This window comes from Megachile rotundata, chromosome 13, assembly GCF_050947335.1.
Source record: "Megachile rotundata isolate GNS110a chromosome 13, iyMegRotu1, whole genome shotgun sequence".
In the NCBI taxonomy this organism is placed as follows: Eukaryota; Metazoa; Arthropoda; class Insecta; order Hymenoptera; family Megachilidae; genus Megachile; species Megachile rotundata.
In genome coordinates this window covers 15,097,440-15,117,344 of record NC_134995.1, presented here as the reverse complement: position 1 = coordinate 15,117,344, position 19,905 = coordinate 15,097,440, and the positions used below count along the sequence as shown (strand labels likewise).

The following is a 19,905-nucleotide window of genomic DNA, read 5'->3' as shown; positions in this document are numbered from 1 at the left end:
ATGTCATTTTCCATTTAGTCTCAAACTATACAATTTGCTATACACTATGCTTTCGTGAAACTATAGATTAATTTTAGGTTAGAGTTCCTCAATGTCGAAGTGCGTTCAGTCTATAGGTTGTGTGTGATCGCACGTGGTAGAAATAAAATTAATTTTTTACTGAAAATAACTACCATTAACGTAAAAAATGGATCAAGTGTCAGTTAAAATGGAAATTGACGACAGCATGAAAGAAGGAGATGGTACAGAACTCAGTTATGAAGAAAAATTAAAATACACAAATGCCATAGCCAAACCCATGGCGCCCAAAAAGTTAACAAAAAAGATTTATAAATGTATAAAGAAAGGTAAGTGTTATTAAAAGTACATTTCGTAAGGTGTTTCCAATGTTAATGCTTTTTGTAAAGTATAATATTTATTATTTACGACATACACATTTCAGCTTCAAAACAAAAATCTTATCTTCGAAATGGATTAAAAGACGTTCAGAAGCATCTTCGTAAAGGAGAACAGGGGTAAAATAAATATACATTTACAATTGAAAACAAAGATTCCAAGATTTCAGAATTCTGATAACAGTTTATATATTTTATCAGGATAGTGGTGTTCGCTGGAGATGTCTTCCCCACAGAAATTATGTGTCACCTCCCAATTGTATGCGAAGACAAAAATATTCCATATTGTTATACTCCTTCAAGACAAGATATTGGTACTGCAATGGGTGTAAAAAGAGGCAGCCTTATGGTACTTATTAAAGAGCATTCAGAGTACAAGGAACTTTACGATGAAATCAAAACTGCAATGTCAACATTAATAGCACCATTATAAATTCATATCCATCATTTCTATTTCTTCATCATTTTGTAAATAAAATGAACTTTTATCTTAAAGTATTATGTACTAGATTTTGTATTTTTTATGCGAGTCTATGAAAAATAACTTAATATGTAAGTTACGATATATGCTATATTTTTTTTGCAGAAAGTTAGTAAAACAATAATTACTTGTGACCGTAACATAGAAAGATGATTATTTCTTGAAATAAAATGAAGGTTTTACGATTATATGTAAAATAACTGTTAATTTTCAAAATTCAATTAATTTTTGTACGCAGCATTAATATATACGAAGTTTCATTAAAAATTAGATTTATTTATCGCCTGTGCATTTGAAAATAGAATATTAAAATTTAGCTTAAGATAAAAATCATATTTCTTGAAGCGGCATGCATACGTATATACAGTTTTACTTTTAATTTTATGCGGGTAAAATTAAATCTGACATAGATGTCGCCATTGTCTCAAAGAACGGTCGTGAAGATATCCGAAAATCGATTTGGATTGTCAGTCAAGATCTTCGAACAATCGCTTTTTAAGTTTGTTTCGCATGATTCTCATGATATCTTTGAACGTAATTTCTAAATACGATTACAAAATTTGACGTTACTAAAATTTTGTAATACTAATTACTTGTCGTTCGTCATATATTTGTTAAATCGCAGCGCGTTTAATAGGTGGTATATAAGTGTTTTGAATTCGAAAGGATATTTGCAAATACGCAGAATAGAAAACTGCTTACAATCGTAAGTTCATTAAAGCAACAAAAGAATTAAACAATGAAACAATTATAAATTCGAATGATAAAGTGCCTACGCAACTTAATATCAATTAATAAATGTTACCTATGAAGAAATGAAAATTCATTTCTCTGTGCTAAATTTTGTAGCATAAAATATTCAAGTAATTTCATTATTTATTAATTGATGTTCATGCTTAAATTTTAGTATACGACCAAATTGATAACGATCAATTAATTTGATCGATTTGATTTTTGTTACGAAATAGATGTCGCAACAATACTTTAAGGGGTTAGGTTCAACGGTTTTGCGAGCGCGGGAAAATTTGAAAATTCAATTAAAATTGAAACAAAATGGATCCAAATACCATGAATGGAAGCAAAAGAATTTTTTAAATATAACTGTAAGTATTATCTCTATGAATTTAAGCTATTTATATGACAAAGGTAATACCAATTATAAACTATTTATGTTTATAGATTTGAGCTGCAAGCGCTCGCAAATACCCTGAATAAATTTTCAATTCGATCTCTTTTATGCGTCATGAAGATAACTGTGATTAAAATACGCCCGAAAATTGATGCCTTTTATCGTTCCATATTTGCAACCGTACATGCGACAGTACCCTTAATTCTACGATTACCAATTTCAGTATAAAATATACATTTAAGAGCGATGAAAGATAACATTGACATTGAAATTGACGTAGCGTACAAGTGGGACGTTATTCTTACCCTCGCCGGAACAAACACTCTCTTGGCATACGTCGTTTTCATTACAGAATTTCCTGCAAATTGGGCAGTAACGCTTTTGTGACAGTATGCGTTTATTTTGTTGTCAATTATTTCACGCGTAAGTATGCAAACGTAACGATCGAATTACTTTCAATTCGACGATACGTCGTGCAATTCGAATAACATTTGAAACGGCTCAAAATTATTTAAAAGCTCTTGAGAAACGAATGTTCTTCGTATACATAAAATACAAAATCTAAAATTGTGGATGGCAAAACACATACGTCGTTTATATAGTTCAATTATTCTCCGCGTGTTCTTTCTCTCTTCATTCTTTTCTCTCGATTCGTTTCATTCGTTCGATCTTCCAAATACACTTTTAACATACAACAATGTACGGAATGAATTGAACAACGGTATTTGTGATGACGGACTACTAACGAATATCAAGTCCTATAATACCAACCGCTAATATTATAGGTAGTTTTACGTTCAACCGATCATCATAATGACCCTACGAAGGTTACGCTTCTTCGACGCACGAGGACCAATAATTTGTGCATTTAAAAAGTATGAAATTGTCCAGAAAATATAGAAGGTACGCAAGGATTCGCTCTTACATGGAAATATGATATAACTTCGTTCTATACCCTATGAACGTTAAATGCACGCAGTGTACATCAGTGACAGGCAAATGTGTCCGAGAACAAGTTCTCAGTTATAACTGCATGCACTGATGTCCATAACATCCCAACGAGCACTTGATCTGCCCATCACCGACGTACACTTCTTACAAACATAATCGATTCTCTCCCGCTCTCTCGTTACCTATTTATTAATTATTCTTACCGACATAGTCGCAAATAGTAATTCTAGCAGTAACCCATTACCGTGATCGATATGTTGCAGTTATTATTGGACGATCTTAACCTGCGTCGATTGAACTGCACGTTCCCCTTCCGGTTAAAAGGTAAATCGACGATCGACGAGGACAATTCGCTTAACCATAGATGATTAGAAAAACGGTACAAATACGACAAGTCTTCTAACGATTCGAAGAAACTGTAACCTTGCTCGTCGGAGAAGAACTAAAGAAGATGGAACAAGAATCTTGTCGCCGAGTATCGTACAAACGATGTAAAAATTCGCGTTTATTTTGTGTAATAGTTAATAGTTTACGATTCGAGAGGTTCATGTACGCTGTTTTATCTTCTTATATAACTATACGTATCGCTTAATATTTTACGCTTCACTATGTACTAAAGCTATTGCTCGTTTTCTTCAGTCTAACACGCATCGATAGAAGTACGCCGATCGTTATCGTCTGTTGAAAATGTTTCGGTGACTTGTCCTGATTTCAACGTTTCGTCACGTTTTTGTTGCATCGTATAATAGCTTGCAAAATCATAATTAAAGGCAGAAGTCAACAACGATAATTATCAAAACGGTTAATTGTTCTGAAAGCTTCGGTATCCTGAACAGTAACCAAAGTAACCTGCATATAAAAATGACCGTTCACGTGATCAAAGTAGACGAACAATTTAAAGTATTCCTGTTCTCCGTAGAGAAATATGACGTGCTCATTCAACGGACAATCAAACGCAAGGTATCCCGAAGAAACCACATCGTCGAAATCCGCGCCGTAACTCGTCTTTGCGATCTAGATTGTGTTACACACGATAAAAAGATGTTCGAATCTTTTCCAGATGGTCAATGTTACGCTTGTAGTGGTAACGACGAGTTATCAACGAAAGGCACCAGCTTGTATTTTTGGTTGGTTTGTTTAGAAACGATGGACGTCCGTTAGGAAGTTACTTTAAAAGGATTATAGCAGCTCGACAACGTTTTTAATACGTTCGTTTGACGATAGCGCAATGTTCGAATAACTTTCGTTGGAACTATTTGCGTAGAAAAAAATATGGCCGTACCGAGTTAGCGAGAAGTTTGCATCGTACACTCCTAAAAAATCTATGCTCTAATCGAGCGTACTTTTTCAGGGAAGAAAAATAAATGTACGTCAGGGAGAGACGATTCACCCTGAATGCGTCCGACAAAAATAGCCCGTTTCAAGTACAGGGAGTATGGGTGCAGGAATATGTGGGAAAGAGCCCATACTATCTGCTAGTTTCAGATTAGTTAATTCGCAGATTTAGAAAGTCCTCAAATTTGGAAGTTTAAAAGATTGAAAACTTAGAAGTTTTTTAAAATCAGAGATAAACGGTGGAGCACTCCTCCCCTTAGACGGGTTCTTATCCAAAGGAAACCTACATTGCATCCAAGAATACAAATAGGTTTCATGGTACATTTTAGTAGTAGACGTATACTTGGTATGTGCATCGGTCACCTTGTCCGCGTTTACCGTTCCTTAAGTATAAATCTGTAGCAGTATCAAAATAGTAAAAATGGTGCATATGAAGACCATGAGCACGGGTAGGACCAGAATGAATCTGATGGAGCGGCGTATGCCGCTTGGCTCTTGTCATACGACCTGTTCACCAGATTCTATCGACGAGTCGAAGAGAGGTCGTTCCGCTTGTGGATCATTGTTCGCTGACGATGCCGTAGCGCTGCCATTAGTGGAACCTTCTCTTCTAGTTTTACTGGAGCCGGAGAAGCACAGACAGCCGGACTGATTACGATTCCTTTTCAAGGTCGGTTTGTTTTCGCGGTCCCTTTCCGCCAGACATTTTTGATAATAATCGTAATCCTTCAAATACCTATCGTAAAAAAAATAATTTTTAGGTTCTCAATTAACAAACTAGATTTGCTGACGCATACCAAACTGGAGGCCATCGATGTTCGTTCAGATATTCTTGATTCTCCGGATGAAGGAGGCGAACGCTTCGCGGGGACATCTTGCACAATTTGTTGTAATTTACGCAAAGATGGTTCATACACCAATCTGCGAGTTGATCGGCGTTGTGCAACTACGACGCGCGAATAAATTGATAATTATTGGATTCATCGGTTATTGATCGATTTATAAATGATCGAAGGCTGACCTTGCACGGCTCCAGCAACCTCAGACAGTTCTCCACAGCCTCGTTCCCATCGTTCTGCGATAGCCTCTCAAGGTCTTCTATCACTCTGCTCTCGACTAAGTTAACTAGTCGTTGCAGACAGAGTCGGTTGGCTAGTTCGAGTAGATTCAAACACCTACCGGAGGAAATTGCTGGGACCTCGTCTGTGTAGAGGTAGCAGAGCAGTTTGTGGAATGTGTACTCGCGTACTCCAGGAAACACTATCTATTATTTGAGTTTTATTATAATTTCCAGGATGTAATAGAATGAGACTGTATCGAGCAAGACTTACAACTTTTGCGCTACTTTCACGAAAATCGCCAGAGAACATCGCCTTCATCACGTCACATCGGGCAGTGAGAATCGCTTTGTGAGCCGGTACACTTCCATCGTCCAATTCGAACACTACATCGGCAAAGAGTCCTGGAACGATCAACCAAATCAATCAACCAGATCGTTAATGATTTATCTTATTTAACGTTTTACCTTGCTCCAAGCAAATGTCTTCAAGTCTTTGTCTCACCACTTGCTTGTACCGATAGTTAAGGTCACTGTTGAACTGATCTCTTGTCTGAATACTTCCAAGTACCATCAGCAATTGTGGAAGTTCCAAGAATTCCGCCGCTTGTCTGATTTCCTGCGAGCGAGAAAAGTGCACCATCAACGGGTGACCCTTTGTCACGCAAGATGGATATGAAATGACTGATATGAATCGTTGAACCGTGTGGACAATAATCCATGCACCCATGATCATTACGAATGTTCGATATATTCATTGCATGAGATTCTACAGATACGTCCTTTGCCTGTATTGTTCTCTTCTATTATGTTTTGATCGATTAATGGATAAGAGGACATGCTAAAATAACAATAATCGTGACAATGGCCTAACTGATCAATCTTCTGAGAATTGATGTACAGTTTAAAGCTAAATGGCTCTACTTGATGCGTGCGTGTGGTGTACTGGAGAGCACGGCAAGTTCCCCTAGATAAAGTAGTGATGTAGGAAAAAGAGGACCCAATTTAAAAATTGGATAAACTTAGAAATTTGGAAGATTAAAAATTGAGAAGCTTAGAGACTTGGAAACAGAACAGAAAGTTTTAAGATTAATCTTCCAAATAAGACGCTCTTTCTTCTACAATAGTTTTTATCCAAAGGAAGCCTACGTTGCACCCAGATGTAGGTATCACTGTGTGTATGTATGTGTGTATGTATTTGTTACATGTGTGTACGGTGTGTGCTGGTGTCAGCAAACGTATCTCACATTGTACTAACCAGTAGAAGCCCGATAGGAGCTGTCTGAAAGAATAGAGCCGCGTTAGTTACCGTATACCGCACTGATAGTATCGCTTAAACTCATTGTTTAAAGAAAGTACATTGATTATAACAAGATCTCGGATTTAAGAAGCTCTCTGCAGCCAAGATTCCTAGTTCGATAGAACTGACGTAACCTGTCGACACAATTATTGAACTTGCTCTCTTTATTCGTTTGCTCATACCGTAACTACACTTGCAATAAGTAAATGCGCGAAATCGGCGTACGCAACCTGTTACGCCAATTGAAAAAAACAATAAGACTTCACGAGAGTGCTGGACGGGTGTACCTGCTGGCCACATAGTAAATCTACCGACGCAACGTACTTGTAGATCGTGATACCGTTTATCCAAGCTGCCCGTGTATATGAACTGCAAGCATTGCTGCATTGCTTGCGGCGTGATTAGCTTGGACAGTGTCACCATTGTCGTTGGTTGTTGCATTCCGTTTGTATTCTCCGTCTATGATTCAATTAATAAAACCAAGAAACAAGATTAGAAGAAGAAATATAAAGAGTGTTCATTGATGTTGCAGGTACTTACCAGGCACACACGGATATTCTGAAAGGCAGGATGATTGAGTTCCCTGGTTGCACCAGTCGACTTCCTTTGGGTATCCATCGTGGGCAGTACTTGGAAGCTCGAACGTCGTTTGAGTTGTTCCCAAACTCTGCAACATTTGTTCAGAATTGTCGGTTGCATCATACCGGGATTTAGAAGAATTAGATACGAAACTGATTTGTCGGATAAACTTACTTTGTGGGTTTTGATTGATCGATACGTATCAGGCACTCGGTGTCATCGTTGAAATCGCCAACCGTTGCTTCTCCGAATGTACTTACCTTAATAACATAGGACAGATATTATAAAAGTAACAAAAGTACAAATTCTAAATCTAATTGTCTTTACCATGCTAGATTCACTGGAACTTCTAGGTGTTTGTTCCTGGATAAGTTCCATGGAGAAGAGTCGATGGAACGCAGGCGATGCAGCGGCCAGCAGACACCGATGAGCCGAGAACGTGCAGTTCCCAGCTATCAAGGTTACATCGGTGTGAACTGGCTTCGTCCATAACGTCCTCATGTTTTCTTCGTAGGTACTTGCCGCGAGACATACTTCCGGTGGGACTGGTTTCGGTGGGCAGAACGGTGCCTAGGTACAATCATGAATGTTTCCTTTAATTTGTGGTCTAATCAAGTTAGCTAATTATGAAACTTTCAGATATCTTTTAAATATACTTGGAGCAAAGGTCTTTGCACTCTTTTCAAATTCGTCATCCAAAATCGTTGTTGACGACGAGCGATCAGAGCAGCACGGATCGAGTTCTCGAAGACTTCGTTGACACCGTAATACGTGAAGACGCTAGTCTCGTAATAGCAAACGCCAAGTTCACGCGCAACGGCGCGGGCCTGATCGGGCATCACGAGATCGCTTTTCCTCGTTGCCCTAAGAATATCGAGATAAAAGAATTATGGATATCGGTGGGTAATCTGCTCCCTAAATTTATCCGAGCTCACTCTTTAAATTTTCTTAGAATTCTAAAGCTCTACAGTCTAATCATAATACTCATGTCCTGTCTTCGTAAGAGTTTCACAAAAGAGAAAGATTTTATTATGACCAATCAGACATGAACTCCTTCCGGATGTCAGCATGTCATCTTCGCGCAACAGAAACAAAAGAGAAGTCTTGAAAGTCACGCTGAACTTTGAGGTTCCCTCGAGAGTCCTTTGCCATATGTCAAGGTTCTATTAATCTGGCTTTTTAATGTTGCTACCCAACGGGAATTTGATATCGCCATGTTAAAGACATTCGAAATGTCGTTCATTGCATCGATTACGTTCTCAAAAGGGGAAATTTTCATCTGATAAGTGGAGGAAAAGTAGTGACCGATCGGAAAGGCCTGCGGAGCCCGCGAAATCAATACTTTGACACAGTTTGCCAAAGAGGCCATCGTTGAAGAAGCATCGATGCATTTGAACGAGCTATCATATAGGATGAAAAAATCAATCTGAAATGTTGCTTCTGAACCCGGAAGAAAAGCGATGAATAACGTACCTCACGAATGGACTGCGATCTCGAAAATAGCTGAGATAAGTTTCATCTCGATACATGTAGCGCAGGTCGTTCTTGCATCCCACCAGCAACACCGGTGTCTGTGGGCAGAATCTTCGTATTTCCGGATACCACATCGCTTTGCAGTTCCGCAGGGAAACGGGATTCGTTATGGAGAAACATAGTAGCACGACGTCTGATCTATAGCGAGAGAGTCGAACGTTTCATCTTGTCGAAGAAATCTCGGTTGCGTGAAGATCGAAGAAGAGATTACGTATTACCTGCCGTACGCGAAACGGCGGTCCTTCTCGTGGTCGCCAAACGTGTCCCATAAGCGCAGGGATACGTTCACGTTGTCGACCACCTCCCAGGATCGCTCTAAGACCTGAAAGATATTATTTTATTCAGGTAGATTAGACTCTAGATCCCCATGCGATTAGAACAGTGCACTTAGATTCTCTCGAAGAAAAAAAACTTACGTCCTTGTAGATTCTGTACTGGTCGATGGCCCAGACGGTGGGCACGTGAGTCGTCAACAGTTGCGAGAGTGACACGTGTTTGTTGCAAGCTCTCGCGCAGATCAGTCTGGTCTTTCCAACTGCTGTGTCGCCCACGACCACGCACTTGACCAGTTCCTGATGCGGCTGCTCATTGTCCATCACCGACAATCTCCCCTGTTCATCCAATATGCCCTTTCACGTGCCAGCTCGTCTGTACACGCGGCTACCTCCGATGCTGACACTGTCGTTGCTCCAGCTAAACGGCACGTCCACCACATCCGATCTTCACCGTGAACTATGATGTGCACGGATCTCGGCTATCGGCTCGTTCTACGATCCTGGAACTGACCAAATTCGCATACTAGTGCATGTGTGATTCACGACAGAGCATGCACGCGATGCCCTTGGCAGAATTGTAGAAACGATTTAATCATTGTGAGAATAGAGGTTAGGAAAAAATCACTTTGATACTCGGGGAGGCATATGTATTTACATGAAGGACTAATCGGGAGTCGCATCGCGTGACCGATGGAATTTTGTGATATATTTTATGCAGCGAATGCGTTCGATTTTGCATCTATTTAATTTACTATCGCGGTCTTGGTAAATGAGGTTTATCGATACAAATACAAGGACTTTTGATATCATCAGGATACAGGTGTTGAAATTTTACAGGTGAAGATACATCCAGCTTAAGACATAGCCAATTCTTACATGTTCAAATCGCTGAAGACTTAATCATTCTTAGAGCAGGACATTGACACTGTTAGTCAAGCTAAAAGAGCCTCAGAAAGTCTTAATTACGCCAACGCCGATATGCAAATCAAAAGTAAATAACGGAGCACAGACATGAAAAGGAGATGTTTCTGGATGATCACGTAGGGACAAGTATTTTAAGCTTAACGCGCGACGTGCAGTCGTTCAGGCATTGTACATATGTATACATACATATGTACATGTATACGCAGAATGCCTATTGATTTGACCCCGTAAGCGCCTTCTCTATATTTAGTATCGAACCTTCGCAACTTCAACCTCAACCTCTGTATCACCTTAACCCTGAACGAAGGCATGGACACAAACCTAGTCCGTTCATGACCAGCTTTAACCATGAGATGAGACCACTGTCGCCCAGATTGGACGCTTTTAGCTGAACTTCGATTGCACAGGATTGTACCAATTTTCGCAGAAACTTACCGCTGTCTATTTATATCGAGAAGCTTGGACACTCCACGACAGTTCGAGCCAGTAAAGATGCTTTGAAATTTTTCGATCAAATGCACCTAGTCAAAGTATGAACATTTTTTAACAGAATCTTGTGACTAATATTAAGAACCCTGAAATATAATATATTCATCGTGTAAGATCAATTAAGATATTTTAATAACTTTTCAGATTCCATCAAACATATTTGCAAGAGTTTAAAAGGACTGCACCCATTGTTTTAATGATTATTATTAAACCAACCGAGAGATGGATAGGCGAGGCAGTTGCACGACATTATAGCTGTTGAACGCTATATAAAGCCGTATTTCAAACAGACACGTCGATAACCGGTGCTAGGCTAGGTGACAACGACTATAGGTGTATGCAGAACAATCAGTGAGTCACTACGTGAAAGCCAAACCTTCGTCGCTCGATACATAGCGCCGCATTCTTGGAAGAGGTCTGTGAATGAATCTGTTCCAACAATAAGAATTCGCGTATCAATCGGCATGGCCAAATCGATCGATGAGGACAAAGATATAATACGAATCTTTGGCTGACGTACTACCGCGTCAGCAAAAAAATTTCAGACACCTCATAAATTGTGCTGACGTTGGTGTAACTAGTTGAGATCCTGGCTAGGTCCAGTTGTGCTATAAGAATCTATTGAAATGAATGCGGTATAGAGTATGCTAGGCTTCCCTAAAGATAAAGGTGTTATAGATGAAAAAGATACTACCATTTGAAGGTTTAGAATAATTTTGCAATAATAATTTTGTTAGAAGTAGAGTGGCTATTTAGCCTTGCGTTTTAGAAAGTTTTTAAGAAACTTTTTCCATCCATAGGAAAAATTAAAGTTAAATGCTTGTTGAATCGATAAGCGGCATGACCGGTAGACGGATGATTGCTTATGTAATTGTATGTATATTACTAACACCGATTGCCGCAAGTTTAATATAATTGGACGATAAGATTGAAGTGTTATTATCATAATAGTCACAATTAAGTATGCAATTTTATCTATGGTGTACACACTCGTTTACTCTCAGTAGTAACAATGATGAATGTCAAAAGTTTCTCAATTGTTTGTTTAATTATATCTTGTCATATGACTTTTCACTGTGACACTCGACACGTTAATAATAGTTATATATCGTTGCACTATGCTTGACTGTCAGTCAACGTGTTAACACATTTAGTTAATATTGTTTTTAAGGATAACATACATGCAGGGTGTCCGCAAAAAATTTGTTAATCTAGACCTATTACTACCAATAGTAATTTTCGGATTATTGCTTGCAATGTCAATATTGAATGCGAATCTTTGTTGTCCGTAGTCATCGTTCCACAGTAATTGTCAACTTCGTGTACAAGGTCTTATTGATTCCTGACACTTTACGATTACGTGGTACCACGAGATGGTCACTATTTACTTTAAATTATCCATCGATTGGAAATAATCAACGATTCAGAAAAAAAGGACCATGTTCTATGACGCTGCACTTGAACTTATCGTATGATCGTTAAACGTGCAGCATCGATGTCAAACCTGACCTAGAATTGGTTATTTGATCCGATATATTCTTGCAATCAATGTGGATTGAAATCTACGGCCATCTTGGTATCTTACGAACAAGTGGTTTCGCTGTTCTCTGTATTGAAAAAAACCGCTATTCGAGCAACCGATCCTTCAATTATCTTTAACCACGTAATCGAATATTCATTCCAATTTTATTTCTTGCACAAATACCTGGAATCTTGAGAGGGCCGACGGTAAATTGATACAATGTATATTAAGCTCATACTGTAACGTGCTCTAATTTTCGTTCATTTAATTTTCTAGGGCAACGCCAGTTAACTGTGATCCCAATTCATTCACGAGGAGAAACACTTGGAATATTATACATCAGCTTTGAATGAAACTCAACAATCGGATTAAGCTTGAGGAGGAAAATGATCATACAGAGAGGTGATTAAAGTCAACAGTTTGAGAAGCATTCGACAGTCGAGGATGCTGCTTCGTTTATCTCATAGATGCCAGATAATGTTAGTGGCTCATCATTTATGGCAAAGAAAAATTACAGAACGACCTGGTGACGAGCTCTTGAATTAATGACTTAAAGAGGCGCGAACGATGCGACGGTAATTGCGTTTCTCTCGCTGACGAGGGTGCAACGCAGAGAAAACAAACGAATTATTCCTTCATTGCTGCTTCCTGTCTCAAACTCAAATTTATTTTTACAGACTATTACTCACTGTGACATCCAATATTTGGACCTCTAGGGTCAAATATATTGTTTAAAGATGGAATACGATTAACTTCCTTCGCAAGAATAATTAATCTTTAAAATTGTAAAGCATGGAAACAGGAAGAAAATTGTACATCAGAGTACAAAGTGTTCAGACTAAAAATAGCTGAACATTATTTTCTGTCTATTCGGTTGAGTTTCATTGTAAAATACTGATGTAACCTTGTTTTGGCATCAAAAGGCTTCTTTGAATACATACGTGCATCATTCTCATGCCTTTTACTACATCAGCAACATAAATCGGTGTTTAGGTATACTCAAAATACTCTTTTTTTATAGGTTTACATACATTACGAACATTGGCTACATGAGTGGAGATCAGATATGCCTTGACCCCTTTTCAAAATGTGAATTGGTTCTTCTTACGTTGTGGAGGTATAATATACTTCGTATTATTATTAATAATGTAGATATGAGGGAAGTTACAAATTGTAAATATTGAAATTGTCAAAAGCTAGTTATATTTGGTAACGTCGGTGCTATTATTAAAGCAAAGTGATCTGACCCACCCCAACCAAATCCTACTTACGTCAACGTTTATAAATTATTACTCGTTTCATGACGAACCAATTAATTTAGTCACGAAACGATCATTAAAAAGCAAAGAAGAACACACGACACCAACAATGATATTCAGCTAACCTTTTCATCGATTTTAGGATAAAGTAATCTGAAGATCTAAATCCGACGCGTATTGCGTGCGGCGGGTCCGTTGACGCATTGCAGAAGAAGAACGGTCGGCAGGCGAGCGAATCGGATAAAAACGACAGAAAAGCGACAAGCAGAAGGAAGAAAAAAGGAGGTTAGAGATGGTGGCGCATTCTTAACCGAGCGGCAAACGCGAGTTGGTTTGTGGTTAGGCGGTAAATCAATTTTGTCGAAGGACGATGCGAGTCCGAGCATTGCGGCGGGGTCAACGAGCCGCACGGCGGCCGCATTAATTAAATAAACGCTGCTCCTATTGCCGACCTTTTTCAACGGTTAATCGTAAAATGTTCGCGAATACGTTGTTCTTTGGTCAATCCGAAACTGAATCTTTAAACGGCATGAATCAATCGCCGATTAACACGTTTGCTGCAGACTTGAAGACGATGGACATTCGCTGGAAATGTAACAAAATTAACACGTTGACCGCTGTGGCATCCATGTCTTGATGACGCATCAATTTATGCTTGAATTTCATGTGAAATGTTCTTACTTATTCAATGATAAATAATTTTATTACATACGTGAAGGTATAGATAGTAAAAATAGCTAAATATCGTCAGAATAATCGATAGTTTCATTGAAAATAAAATTACTGTCAATAACTGTATAACGGAATGTCATGAAAATAATTGATTAGATTTGTTAATGACGGTAATACTACTTAATGAGATTTTCGATAGTTTTACTCTACATGATGTAGTTGTATTCCTTATCTGTGAGGCTATAATTCTGTCCCTCGCACACCTCGCTGTTGCATACCAATGTACAACCGTGCCCGTAAGCTTTTCGACGGTCACTTAAGTGGTCCTTCATTGATCAAAATTACAACGGATGCGAATATGCGTTGCCTGCAGCTAACGTGTTAATTGACCGATCGGTTAACCCGATGTTCGCCTGAAATGTCCAGATAGTCATGACACGTGTGTCTCTAAGATTGTCGTTGCAGTGGATGCACTTTCTGACGAATAGTGCAGTACTATTACTCTAACAGGAATTTATCTTCCTTTTCTGACATATTTATCGGGAAACGCTTCCTCTGTAACGATGACCTCGTGGAGTTTGCCTACTCTTTGAGCCGACGATGAAACAAACGATCGGATGTGTGAACATAGATACTTAGTTCAAGATATGGTATGAAAAATGCGCGTATGGTTAGCGCATTATGCACGCCAGGGACGCGTTAGTTATGCGTAACGCGGTCTCTTACATAATTTCAAACCGGGATTGTCGCGGATAGTTGATAGTGCATGACGAAACGAAGCACTGATAGGAAATCCTCGCAAAGTACCGGCTACACGAGCAACAGTAAACGATCGTTGACTGATTGCACCGAATGTTGTATTTGCGTACATTATGCGCTGTTGCGCTTAAACAATCACTTACCGGATGATTGATGTGTTTGAACGAAGGATCCCCGACTCAATGCTTTGTCGAATCTCCCCGAGTCTTGGGACAACGTTTCGTCAATGACTGCCTCTCGATTGACAAAGATCAACCTCGTGTTTGGTTGCCTCTTTCACGCTGAAGCGCAACACAAGCGTATCGACTCGCTAGACTTATGCAAAGCATCCGTCGCAATGTACCAGACTAATCCTAGGGACAACCACGATCGTTCACACGCACTGGCTACGATTCAACCAAAGAACAATGTCCTGGTTTGGTAAGGACTGACCACGAACTCGCGTCAACGAAACAAAGATAACGTTACGTGAATCTAGACACGAAGACACAGTCTGATTTTAATGGAGTTTGTTGATGGATGTCTTCCACCGCAGGATTTTCTTTCCTCTTCCAGTTCCTATCGTCTTTCGGATCGTGACAATGGACTAGAAGCTGCAGCAGCACGCTGCACACCCAGAACGCACCACGCAAGTTCCAGCTGACGTCCTGGCGAATCGAAGAAGTGGGGAGGGGCATACCAGCGCGGGGAACAGAGCAGCCGACCGTGGTGGATAGCCCTCATGGATTTAGATCGGCCCTCGTCGCTCGACAGTTCGCGCGATGCTCCCCAGCGTTTCTCTTGTTTAACGCGAATTCTTCTTTTCAGGTCGTATTTCACGAGTATGAGCAGTCTTCAGGATCTCTGTGAGCGACGAAGAACGAAGAATCGCGCACCGCTCGTCAATGGTAGTTTGCTGAGCGTCGACCCAGCTCTGGTCCGTCGATCGAAAGCGTCGCGGCGTAACCAGACCATGTTAAGCCGCCTAGAAACGCGTCCCGTCGCCGTGACGGCGCACGTGTGCTGCTCGTTCAGCGCGGACAGAAACGGGTTCGCGAAGCTATTTGATCATCATCGACCACTCCGTCCCTCCTGATGCTTGCTGATCACTCGATGAAGAAGGAAAGCGCGGTAAAAAAGGAAGGGAATACCGGCTGTCAGATCGAGAAAAAACAATGTGTAGTCGACCAACCGCGCGACACTGAATGAACTTGTCTCTGACCCCGACACATCCTGCTCCGTTCTCGAATCTTAACCCTCCAGTCTACCACCCTATCGCAAGTTCCGCCCCTTTGCTCTGCTTTACCATTAGAGTTTTTTTCACGATGATGGGGTATTTTCTGCAGGTTTCAGCTTTGGTAAAAGAACTTTGATAGCTAAGCTTTAGCAGGAATATGCAAAAACTTTTAGGCGTTGCCGAGTTTGTCATGTATAAGCATTGGCGTAATTAGAATTTTTGTTTGGAATGAGTTAATCTCCTGAGTTTGTTAATGGTAGCAATGGGCGATACCAAGCGAGATTAACTTTTGCGAAATTTAGGAATTTAAGAATTTGTGATTTTAAAAGTTTCCAACTTTTAAAATTTTTATAACATTTTATATTTTATTATTTATTGCAAGAACAATCTATTTTTAAAAGTATGTAGGTTCTCTCTGGACATTACTAAGTTACGCCAATGTGTGTATAGGTCCAGGTTGCAGTTCTTATTACAAATTAACCAAGGCGGCCTGTTTTCCTCTTCTTTTTATCTTTGGCAGAAGTCTGACTTATCTGTGCCAAGCAAAAAGAGTAGACTGCGCCTGGCGTAAAAAAATTGACTAGCGTATAGGATTATTGCTTACAACGACCGATTAGAAATACAAAAGAGCGACGAACTTAAAGTCTATTTGCTACCGAAGATTATGAGACTTCAATAAGTAATTAGTAGGAGATTAGGTAAAATAGAAGCCGAGACAAGGAAATAAAAGGCGTCGGGATGCCTGGTTCTCCGGCACGCGCATGCTAGCCCCGTAGTGACGTCAGGGGGCGAAAAATCAATCCACCCTGCCGTACTGTACAGTGTGGCAGGACAGGGACATTGTATATCTAGCCAGCACGGTCACCGTCATTGAATTAGTCGAATTAATTGCCGTTTGCGTAATCGATCGTTCCCCGGTCAGTTTTCTTTCGACAAGCAATTTTATTTGCTTTTTGACTCAATTTTAAGCGGTAAAATCTGTTTCGGAAGAAAGGCATAACCTGTACAAATTACAAAGTTGAATTATCTTGATATGTTAAAAAGTTGTATCTAATTCAGAATTGTCGAGACACTGTTATTAGACTTATAATATTAGAGGGAGGATAAGTTTGCTTAAATCTGTACATTGTTCAGATTTAAAAGTCGTGAACGGCTGAAGTTACTTGAACCGAGTAGGGATGAAATAGACGACCCAATTTGAGCTTTTTAAGTCGCAAAGAATCTCTGATAAGTGTATTAAAAAACTACTTTTCGAAAGAATTTGTAGTAGTACAAGTTATATAAAACAATTGTTAAGCAGTATATTCAAACAGTTGTCTTTCCGGTTCGTTAAGAATTAGTAATTCTGATCTGCAAATTTGAAAGCTTTCTGAAACAAGTTAAATTATGCATGTGCAAATAAATTACAGATATAGTTAAAGATTAATGTTATGTTATATATAAATTTAACGTATGTTTACAAATAATTAAGCAATTACCTGTTATCTACACCGACGTTACGCCGTTTTTCGACACGTTCATACAAAATATGTTATTTTGTCGCCTCGTTTGTAAACCTCGCTGCACTTTTGCATGCTGATAACAACTGTTTTTCCGTCCCGACAAATGTCACCGACTGCAAGTATTGTACTAATACGTCAGAAGTCACTTATGAGTCAAGAGCAAACAATTGCGTTCGAAACGAACACAGCCAAAAGGAATTTCTACATTGCTGTTGTCCCGTGCCTCGACTTGGGTCATCATTAGCTTATCAAGTCTCTTAAACGAACACGAAAGAAGACTTACTTACTTACGTACGCCGAACGAGGCGGTCTTAAGCTTCTGGAAGTGGTCGTGCGATACAATTGCTAAGTGCAATAGTTTAGATCGTGTATAGGCTGATAAACGAACGCAGCAATTTGCTGCACGTTGCTTGCTTGCTTTAAATCATTCTGGACGGAGGCCAGTGTTGGGCAATGTTTAATGCAATTAACGATCGCAATTGAAATATTTGATTGCCGGTAGCAACCGAGGATTCAATTAGTAGAATCAGGTAGTCTAGCTTTGTGAAAAATAAATTATGCAGTGATTGCTGCTGAGGATCCCAAAGTACCAAAATTCTATTTAATGTATAAAAATGCTATATATTAAGAGTTATATAAAAATTCGGTATACCCCTTACAAAATATTACAATATACTTTGATACACACGACGCATTAGATCGTTAGATTAGATAATTCTAGCTTTCATTTCACGAAATTGTCCCGATTATACCTGTGCAGGAATTCAGAAGTGATTCATGGCGCTATCTGGAGGCAGACTTCATAAAGCGTTATCGGCTATTACAAAGTTCTTTTATCAAAAAGATGTACATGTACGAAGGATGTTAATTTTGTAGAATGTACTCATTTAATCGATATTTAATTGTCTGAAAGAACCCTGCAACCCTTCCAGTTCAATCAACAGCCTCGATTTAGATTCGGGCAGCCTCGCTTTCTCGTTTGTCCGGCTGAGTTTCTCCTCCCGCAGGAACCAGTCTTTATTCTTTTCGATTTTCTTCTTCCACGCGTCTGAAAGTATTTACTCGGTTAAGACAGCCAAAATTACAAGATTGATTATACAATTTCAATTATAGGTGAAAGATAGGAAGATTTGAGATACCATTGAGCTCATCGAAGGTGCCTGCTTGACCACCCCATTCGTTTGGCAGCATTACTTTATCCATGTACGGATACAATTCCTCTCCGCCACCGGTATGGATACGAAACTTCAAAATAATGACACTTAGAAAAGGAATTCCAGTTCGACAAATAAGTATAATTAAAATTACGTACTTTTTGAATAAGTCGCTCTTTGAGCAAAGGGTAAAATATGTTAAGAATATTCTCTATAAATGCAGGTGCATGGAGGAAGTGAACTCTATGAAGACGTAGCGGCATGCTATCTTGAACCGCCAACATCGATTTCCTCACGATACTCTGCGTTGGACTACATTTCGTGAAGTGGACCACGCTAAATCCCTGATGAGATCATTTGCAGATAAAGCAATTGTGTTCCAGTAATTAAACACTTGGGGTTTATATTATGGAATAATCACCGTATCACTTTATCAGACATTTACGTTCATTACGGAGCGCATTTGATAATTGCTAACAATATAGCGTAGTTAATTATTTTACAGATATTTTAAACAAGTTTGACAAACTTTAGTATAATAATTCTATGTATAAACGTATTTGTAGTATCGACTGTATCTTTAATTTCAATTTCTAGACGTTGATACCTGAAGATCGATGACCATAATATTGGATAGACAACGTTCTTCCATCAAACGCGTATCCAATACCATAAGAATTCTTCTGGATATCGCCTGAATGGAAAACTTCTCCACTGCAGTATTTCGCAGTCGTAAAACGCTCACGCGATGTCCATCCCTCGTCAATGACGGCAAAACGAAGTAATGTCTGCGGATATATTAACACAAAATACAATCAGCGGTTAATAATTTTCGTTATAAAAATCACATTAATTACATCGCTTCGCAGCACTCCTGAATTTCCTGTGAGAAAGGATCACGAACCGCAAAGAACTCCGGTATTGCTGTACGAACGCTGAAGTATCGCTCCAGAATCTGTTTGCATCTCTCCAAACTGTTCTTGCAGCCAAACAAGAATCTTTCTAATCTCGCGTCATCTGTAATTTGGGAAGAACTAGTTTCAAACTATGGTTGCGTATTATATGTGTAATACATCAGGTAATTGATGTGTTAATATATAATAATGAAATTTTAGAAATTGGACCCATGTGATTAGGCAGATGAGGTTGTTTCCTCAGCCACTCTCGTATTGCAGCTACGTCGCGTTTCCTCATTTCCGGATCGGGTGGAACTTCCTCGTTTATGCGTTTCTGTTGCTCGACCGTCGGCGGTAACAGCGTCATCCTGTAAAGGTAAATTTACCTTATCTAACCGGAAGTCTTGAAATGAACGGAACTCCGATCCTTAAAGAATTGTTAACAAAGTATGGAGTTCTCTTTTCCTTCTCGGAAGA

The 19,905-nt window shown here is 39.3% G+C and overlaps 3 protein-coding genes and 1 long non-coding RNA gene across 5 annotated transcripts; 2 read left to right on the top strand and 2 right to left on the bottom strand.

Moving 5' to 3' along the window:
* The first annotated feature begins 187 nt into the window (after positions 1-187).
* On the top strand, positions 188-890 carry NHP2 (NHP2 ribonucleoprotein). Its single transcript, XM_003708517.3, has 3 exons — positions 188-347; positions 443-515; positions 597-890. The coding sequence occupies exons 1-3, from the start codon at positions 188-190 to the stop codon at positions 826-828; spliced, it is 465 nt and encodes a 154-aa protein (XP_003708565.1). The 3' UTR covers positions 829-890.
* Positions 891-1,131: 241 nt separating this feature from the next.
* RhoBTB (Rho-related BTB domain containing) lies at positions 1,132-9,356 on the bottom strand. 2 transcript variants are annotated; one of them, XM_076539199.1, is made up of 14 exons: positions 9,177-9,356; positions 8,979-9,082; positions 8,701-8,898; positions 7,884-8,091; positions 7,555-7,797; positions 7,402-7,487; positions 7,189-7,315; positions 6,973-7,107; positions 6,607-6,630; positions 5,817-5,967; positions 5,623-5,753; positions 5,313-5,555; positions 5,089-5,237; positions 1,132-5,027 (listed from the first exon to the last, which is right to left on the bottom strand). In XM_076539199.1, the coding sequence occupies exons 1-14, from the start codon at positions 9,354-9,356 to the stop codon at positions 4,790-4,792; spliced, it is 2,217 nt and encodes a 738-aa protein (XP_076395314.1). In that variant the 3' UTR covers positions 1,132-4,789. The 2 variants fall into 2 exon arrangements, with proteins under 2 accessions (XP_076395314.1, XP_012153495.1); XM_012298105.2 differs by lacking the exon at positions 6,607-6,630.
* Positions 9,357-9,539: 183 nt separating this feature from the next.
* Positions 9,540-19,804, top strand: LOC105664260 (uncharacterized). Its single transcript, XR_013040366.1, has 12 exons — positions 9,540-10,075; positions 10,210-10,489; positions 10,593-12,176; positions 12,247-12,496; positions 12,992-13,087; positions 13,372-13,514; positions 15,216-15,770; positions 18,492-18,670; positions 18,756-18,914; positions 19,130-19,313; positions 19,402-19,582; positions 19,648-19,804. It is a non-coding gene; the product is annotated as an uncharacterized LOC105664260 (long non-coding RNA).
* LOC100876150 (alpha-tocopherol transfer protein-like) lies at positions 17,958-19,795 on the bottom strand. The gene is made up of 6 exons (XM_003708519.3): positions 19,657-19,795; positions 19,390-19,549; positions 19,140-19,320; positions 18,691-18,876; positions 18,518-18,623; positions 17,958-18,426 (listed from the first exon to the last, which is right to left on the bottom strand). The coding sequence occupies exons 1-6, from the start codon at positions 19,793-19,795 to the stop codon at positions 18,266-18,268; spliced, it is 933 nt and encodes a 310-aa protein (XP_003708567.1). The 3' UTR covers positions 17,958-18,265.
* Positions 19,805-19,905: the final 101 nt, after the last annotated feature.